The sequence below is a fragment of the Apteryx rowi genome, unplaced genomic scaffold, assembly GCF_003343035.1.
Source record: "Apteryx rowi isolate R43461 unplaced genomic scaffold, aptRow1 scaffold_379, whole genome shotgun sequence".
Lineage (NCBI taxonomy): Eukaryota > Metazoa > Chordata > Aves > Apterygiformes > Apterygidae > Apteryx > Apteryx rowi.
This window is the reverse complement of record NW_020450296.1, coordinates 417,966-424,164: the sequence shown is the minus strand read 5'-3', so window position 1 is coordinate 424,164 and position 6,199 is coordinate 417,966. Positions and strand designations below refer to the sequence as shown.

Genomic DNA, 6,199 nt, shown 5'->3' with positions numbered 1-6,199 from the left:
GGGTGCCCAGGGAACGCGGGAAGGTGCTGACGGGGCAGGGAGGGAGCCCAGCTCCGGAGAGGAGCAGGGCCTGGAGCCCGGGTCAAGCAGCTCTTCTCCGGGGCTGAGCCACCGGCATGGGGTGGTGCCGGGGGCACGGGATCCCGCAGCCGGCTTGGGGATCAAGGCTTGGGCGTCCCCGGGAGCTSCGGCAGGTCGGTGACCTCGTTTGGGTCCCCTCCCTGGCGTGCCAAGCTGGGGAAACTGAGGCACGGGATCCAAGCCGGGAGCAGCAGCTGGAGTGCGAGTCACCTCCCGCGTTTGACCCTCCCGGCCCCTGGGCAGCCCGGACTTGATCCCGCGGGAACAAAGCAGCTGAGGTGACTCGGACTCGGGATCGCTTTTAATGTCACATATACAAAGTCTCCAGAAAAAAAAAAAAAAAAAAAAAAAAAAGGAGAGATTTAAAATTCTTCCAAAAATAAATTATAGGGACGGGTCTTTCCCCCCCACCCCCTTCTGTTCTGTGCAAAGAGAAAGGAAAATTCCCCTCCGCTCCCCAGGGCCTATCCTAGGCTTCAGCAAGGAAAGCAAACGGACAAAGCAAGTTAGACAGACAGGCCCGGCACCGGGCCGCAAGTCAGGCCCTCGAGGTGTCCGTACCCTGTATCCGCAGGCGGAGCAGCACCCGACGGAGCCGCGGACGCCGACAGCACCGGCTTCTCCCCTGCCACCCTCGTGCTGGAGCCGAAGGGGAGGGCAGAGGTGGACGGCAAGTTTCTGGTGTTCCCCCAAACCGGCTTCATCTTCCAGCTGCAAGTGCCTGCTCCACACCAGCCCCTCACCCCTGCTTCTGGGCACCATCCGGCGCAGCCGGCTCTGCCAGCAGTCACCTCGTGGGAAGAGGCGAGAAACTGCAGCCGGAGCAGCACCGTTCACGGCCGGAGGTGCCAAGAGAGCCGGGTACGAGCTGCCCCGTGCCGTGGCGGCTGCGCGGCTCTTCCCTCCCGGCATCGAGGCGGCTGCTTTCCGCAGGGAGGCGAAGGGCCTCGGCGCTTGCTGATGGGGAAACTGAGGCACGCGGCAAGGCCCGGCTTTGTCATCAGTCCCAGCGCGGCACGTGACACGCGCCCGGCTCCGGCTGTAAATGCCAGCTGCACCCAGCCGCTAACCCACTGCCTCCGCTCACATGGCTCCCGGCCCACAGGGAGGGCTGGCGTTTCAGGCACCTTCGGCGAGCGCCACGGCCCTTTCGGAGCAGACGTGCACCCGGCTGGGATGCCAGGAAGTGCCACAGAGCCAGGGAAGAGGGCTGTGTCTGGAGATGCGACGGGCAGCAGAGCCTTGCCCAAGTTCAGCACCAGCACTGCCAGCTCCCTCCTGTCCCTGCCAGCACCGACAACCGGGGCCTCACGTCACCAACCGGAGCCCGTGCGGGAATTTCCCCCATTCGAGAGCAGGTAAAAGGGGCCTGTCCCTGTCCCCCCCACCCCACCCAAGGCAAAGAGCACCCGCCTGCGCGGGAACGCACGGTGAAATCTTCCTGGGGGCACCGCAGCATCTTTGCCAGGGAATGGTGGGGGCCGGAGCAGGTGGGAAAGGTGCGGACACTCCCAGAGCCTGGTGATGAGCGGCGCTGAGCCCCTCTTCCAGCATGGATAGGCAGGAATTAGCCACCGCTTCGCCTAACCGCAACCGGACCCATCTATGCAAGCTGCGTCCTGACCCCACCAAGCCCTGCCTGCGCTCCCCCGGCCCCAGAGCGGGACCCCTCCGGAGGGAGAGGACATGCCGAACCCGGAGGCAGCACCATTCCCGGCTCCTCGGGGGCACGGGGGAGGCTAAGTGCTGTCGGAAAGGTGACCTATGTACATCCCTGAACTTCACGGCTCTGCGAGCCCCCTTCCCCGCTGAGCTACCCCGCTCCCCCGCCCCTGCGCGGGAGAAGCCCGGCTGCCACCCGCGGGGGCTGCGGGCCCCCGGCTACGAGGTCTGGCACTGGACGTGYTGGCGCGCGCCGTCCTCAAAGTCGTCTTCGTGGTACGCTTCGCCGGCGTAGGGCCGCCGGCCTGACCCGCCATGGGACGTGTAGTCGCTGAGCTCGACCTCCTCCGTGTCCTCCGTGGCCATCACCTCCTCCTGGGGTGGGAAGAAGGCCTGGAGCTGGCGGAGCCGCTCGGTGGGGAGCCAGCCAGGCTCGGGGAACTTCACCTGGGAACCAGAGAGAAGAGACGGAGGCGTGGGATGGGGCATGCTGGGACAAGGATCAGCTGGYGGTTGGACACCGGAGCCGCAGGCTCCTTACCTGGAATTGCAGGATGAGTTTGCCCTTTTGGAAGGGGCTCCTGAAGACGGGCATGCCCTCGTTGGGGACACACTTCAGGTCCCCAGGTCGGATGACGTCACCTGAGATGGGAGGTTTTAGCATGATCTCGCTCTGCAAGATTTTGCCCTGGCCCAGGGCCTCTTGGCATCACCCCGGCTCCTTGCTGGCGCTGCCTCCACGGCAGCAAGCCCAGGGGCATCGGAGCGTAACCTGGGACGTTGCCCGTAACCCACCCCAATTTGTGGAGGCCAGATCTGSATCAAAAAGGGAGGAAGAGTCACATACCCGCAGAGCAAGGATGCAGCTGGGAGCAAGACCCAGGAGTTCTGCGCACCACAGCTCTAACCGCTAGGCCTGCATCGCTCCCGGCATCAGGACCGTCGGGATTTCTCTGCCCAACCTCCCCAGCTCTCTAACCACGCTCCTGCTTCCTTCCTAGGTTCAGCGCCAGAACCCGGTTCCCCAGACCTCCCTGCCCAGCACGAGGGGCCCAGGCGTCCCGGCGGCTGCCGTCCCACCTGGCTGCGAGGCGATGAGCAGGGTCCTGTTGTCCAGGGTGCGGATGACCTGCCGGCAGCCGCACAGGGCGTCCGCCAGGCTGATCTCCCTCTTGACGATGAGGTCGTCGCCGCTGCGCCGGAAAACAGGGTGCTCCTTCTGGTCCAAGACGATGATGATGTCCCCGGGCTCCAGGCCGGGTACTTGGTCCCCTTCCTCGTGGAACGTGATCTTCTGCCCGTCCTTCATACCTGCGGGATGCCCGGGGAGAGCTCAGGGCCTGGGGCTGCCTCCCAGGACCGCCGGCTCTGGGGCAGCGCGTGGCGGCTGTTTCGGAGGCAAACGCTGGCCGCCAGCCCACCGGGGCGACCCCGTCTCACCTTTGTCCAGGTGGACGCTGAGGATCTTCTTCTCTCGGACGACCTTGCGGCCGTTGCAGGTGAGGCAGCAGTCCCGGGGCCGGATCCACTCGCCCTGGCCCTGGCACTGGGAGCACACCGTCTGGATCTGCTGGATCATGCTGGGCCCCAGCTGATGGATGCGGACTTCCATGCCCGAGCCGTGGCACTTGGGACATCTCCTATGAGCACCCTCCCGGACCCCGCAGCCTGCGGGCGAGGGGTGGCAGAGGAGATGAGTGCCCGGGATGCACGAGGGGAACACGGCTTTGATCCCAGCTCCCTTCCCTGCGCTGGGACAGGATCCCAGGCGTCCTGCTGCCCGGTCCCTCCGGCACGAGGCCGGGCCTCACCTCCACACTTCCTGCAGATGATGTTCTTCTGCAAGGACAGCTTCCGGGTGGTGCCATTGTAGAGGTCCTCCAGCGACACGGAGAGCTGGTGCACCACAGTTTTCCCTGGCCGGACGGAAGGGAGAGCCCAGCTCAGCACCCCGTCGCGCGCGACCCTCCCGAGCGCCCCGTGCCGTCGCTGYCTCGGCCGCGACTGGCTCCTGGGAGGAACGCGGTGGCTCTGCGGCTGTCACGCAGCGGATTCGCCTGATTACAAGGCTGCGTCTTTGGCCGCTACTCTCCCCTCCCAGCGAAGGCCCCTGGGCTACACTGGGCCACCAAGCGCAGCCCAGCCGGGCTCCGTGTCCATAATTCTCCCTTGGGAGTGCTGACTGGACAGCTTCCCTCTGGAGCCGGCACTGCTTAATCCTAGGGACGGGGACAGCAGGAGGAACAGAGATGATTTTAAGCTGAGCTTGGAAGAGCCCTCTGGCAGGGAGCTGCCGGCGTCTCCCAAGCCTGGATCCTGCTGGCTTCCCCAGGGCTTGGGACAGCCTCAGGTCCCCAGCGTGGGTCGGGAATGGCTCCTTCCCCCGGGGCCCATCCACTCAGCCCTCTGTGAGAGCCGCGTGCCCTTCCCAGCTTTCGGCAGGGCCGGGACGGCTTATCGCCTCGACCCAGCTCCAGAGACTTTATCTGGAGTCGCTGGGACGCTCTCGTTTGCTCCCTAATTACCCYGCTATTAAATCAAACCACTTCAGCAACAACAACCGCGGCAGAGTCACCTGGCCAACCTCTCCCATGACCCAGGCCAAAAGCATCTGCACAGTCGCGGGTGCAGCCTTGCACGCCCTGCGTCTTGCCCCAGCCTCCCCCGGGGCTCGCGGGGAGCCGAGGGCAGCGCAGCACTGAGTCACCGCCGGCCCTGGCGGGGGGGAGGCTGGGACAGGGACAGGCCCTTTGAAGAGGGGCAGATGGAGAAAGTAATGGAGAGGATGACGAAGAACCGCGCCAGGCTGCGCGCTGCGGGACGGAGGCGGCCCGYGGGCCACCAACCGGATCCTGCTGCCCCCGACGCCGCTGCGCGCGGCGAGCCGATCCCGTCCCGTCTCCGCTCTCGCTGTCGCCCCGGCGCCAGCAGGCAGCACCCAGGGTCCTTGGCGCCCGCGGCGGGCAGGTACCTCGTCTGTCGCCTCGGCCGCGCATCCGCACCCCGCCGCCGAAGAAGAGGTCGAAGATGTCCATGGGCGAGCCGAATCCGCCGCCCCCTCCTCGGTTCCCCAGGCCGCCTTCCTTCATGGCCTGCTCCCCGCCGCGGTCGTACAGCGCCCGTTTGTGGGAGTCCGACAGCACCTCGTAGGCTTGGGAGATCTGCTTGAACTGGGGAGGAGAAGAGGAGGAGGAGGAGGAGGAGGGTGAGCGGGGCCAGGCGAGCCAGGGTGGGCGCCGGTGCCGCGGTACCTACCCGCTCGCCCTCGCTGGGGTTCTTGTCGGGGTGGTATCGGAGCGCCAGGCGCCGATACGCCCGCTTGATCTCGTCCAAGGTGGCCCCCGGCCTGACGCCCAGCAGGTCGTAGTACCCGGTTTCCTTCACCATCTTCCTCGCTGCCAATGTGCTGGGAGGGGGAAAAAGCCCCGGGATGCCGGCTTCCGCCTTTGCCCCGTCTGCGGCTGCCTCTACCTCGAAAACCCGATCGAAGCGGAAGGGTTTTTATCTCCGCTCTCGCCGCTGGGTCTGCGGCCGCCCTGCTGAGTTACCCCGCGCCCCCGCCTGCCCAACCCTGCCTCCGTTTCCCCATTTTATAAAGCAACAGCATCCTCCGGGGCGAAGCGCTTCGAGCCGGGGCCCGGGCCTGACTCGGGGCTGGCGACTGCGGCTCCTCGGCGCTGTTGCCGAGCCGCTTTCCCCCCCACCCCGGCGCAGGAAGCAACGTGCCAGGAGCAGATAAACCCCGCGCAGGGTGTGGACGTGTTTATCTCGCGACTTAGGGGCCGTGGGTGCCGAAGGTGCTAGGAGGGGACGCGGGGAAGCGCTCGGCTTCCTCCGTCCTCCCAGGCCGCCCCCCTTGCTCGCTTCCTGCCGGCACCGCCGGGCCTCTCCGGGCTGGCAGTAAATAAGCGGCTCTGGCTTGACAACTGTCAGCTGACGGCCGTGGCCAAGGCACGGAGCGGCCCGGGCCCCGTGGCAGCGTTACCRAGCGGGATTGAATAACAGGAGCCAGGGGCTCGGCGCTGGCTCCCTCCGGCCAAGGCTCTGGATCCGTCCCGGCTCCGACAGCTCCGTGGGCCATGCTGCCTCCGAACCTGGGGGCTCGCGTCCCTGCTGTGCCCCATCCAGGGAGGCCTCGTGGGGTGTCCGTGAGCTTGTCACCGTCCCCCGTGGGCGCCGGGGGCACCCCCAAAGCCTTGGACACCCCCAAACAGCGCCCCACCTCCCTCATGGGCCGGGGGGACCCCTGGGGAGGGGGGTCAGGGCAAGCAGGGCCCGGGGGAGGGGTCGTGTCCCCCCCCCCCAAAAAAGCTGAGTTGGGGGGGGGGATGGACCCAGGCGTCCGAGCAAGGGGACAGCGGCCCCTTGGGGCTCTGGGGGTGAGCGGGGCCCAGGCGTCCGGGAGGAGGTGGGGGCAGATCCTGCCCCCCCTTCCCCCCCCTCCCCCCCGCACAGG

The 6,199-nt window shown here is 66.9% G+C and overlaps 1 protein-coding gene across 3 annotated transcripts in view; it reads right to left on the bottom strand.

Annotated features, from left to right (window-relative positions):
* Positions 1–360: 360 nt before the first annotated feature.
* LOC112970002 (dnaJ homolog subfamily A member 1-like) overlaps positions 361–6,199 on the bottom strand; it is a 6,370-nt gene continuing 531 nt past the window's right edge. Inside the window, exons 1-8 of one of the 3 annotated variants that reach the window (XM_026073875.1) lie at positions 5,729–6,182; positions 4,999–5,149; positions 4,715–4,913; positions 3,555–3,659; positions 3,184–3,411; positions 2,824–3,054; positions 2,285–2,385; positions 361–2,190 (exon numbers count right to left, since the gene is read on the bottom strand). In XM_026073875.1, the coding sequence (XP_025929660.1) occupies positions 1,963–2,190; positions 2,285–2,385; positions 2,824–3,054; positions 3,184–3,411; positions 3,555–3,659; positions 4,715–4,913; positions 4,999–5,130 (1,224 nt within the window). In that variant the 5' untranslated portion in view covers positions 5,131–5,149; positions 5,729–6,182 and the 3' untranslated portion in view covers positions 361–1,962. The other 2 variants (XM_026073874.1, XM_026073876.1) reach the window with 2 other exon arrangements.